The 383-nt window shown below is 76.2% G+C and overlaps 1 protein-coding gene across 1 annotated transcript in view; it reads right to left on the reverse strand.

Annotated features, from left to right (window-relative positions):
- Window positions 1-383, reverse strand: part of DARS2 (aspartyl-tRNA synthetase 2, mitochondrial) — a 36,645-nt gene that overhangs the window by 34,350 nt on the left and 1,912 nt on the right. Inside the window, exon 3 of the mRNA XM_021711304.1 lies at window positions 111-376. Within this exon, the coding sequence (XP_021566979.1) occupies window positions 111-376 (266 nt within the window). The remainder of the gene's footprint in view (window positions 1-110; window positions 377-383) is intronic.

Raw genomic sequence — 383 nt, forward strand, 5'->3', positions numbered from 1 at the left:
TCCACACGCTCCTGGGGCCCGAACCCGCCCGCAGGCCGCGCCCCGAGGTGCGTGCGGCGTCCCGGCGTCAGGGCGGAGACGGCCCCACCATGCTCACTGCGGGCGGAAACTCGGGGGACCGCGAGCAGGCGGAGCGGCGCCCCGCGAGAAGCGATGTGGCCGCAAGCGTCGGGGCTGGGTCTTGCCCTCAGTCAAAATGGCGTCCGCCGCGGCCTCACGGTCGGGGCTGGCGGCGGGCCGCAGAGCGCGTCGGGAGGCGGTTTTGAACTGAGGAAGCGGCTGCGGGCTGAGCTGCCGTTTCCCGGCGGCGCGATCCTGGAGCGCGCGGCAGGAGGGGCCGAAGGGGCCGACAGGGCGCGCCGGCCTTCCGCCCCCTCTCCGCG

Source organism: Carlito syrichta, unplaced genomic scaffold, assembly GCF_000164805.1.
Source record: "Carlito syrichta isolate Samal-C Ts95f unplaced genomic scaffold, Tarsius_syrichta-2.0.1 Scaffold302029, whole genome shotgun sequence".
Classification (NCBI taxonomy): domain Eukaryota; kingdom Metazoa; phylum Chordata; class Mammalia; order Primates; family Tarsiidae; genus Carlito; species Carlito syrichta.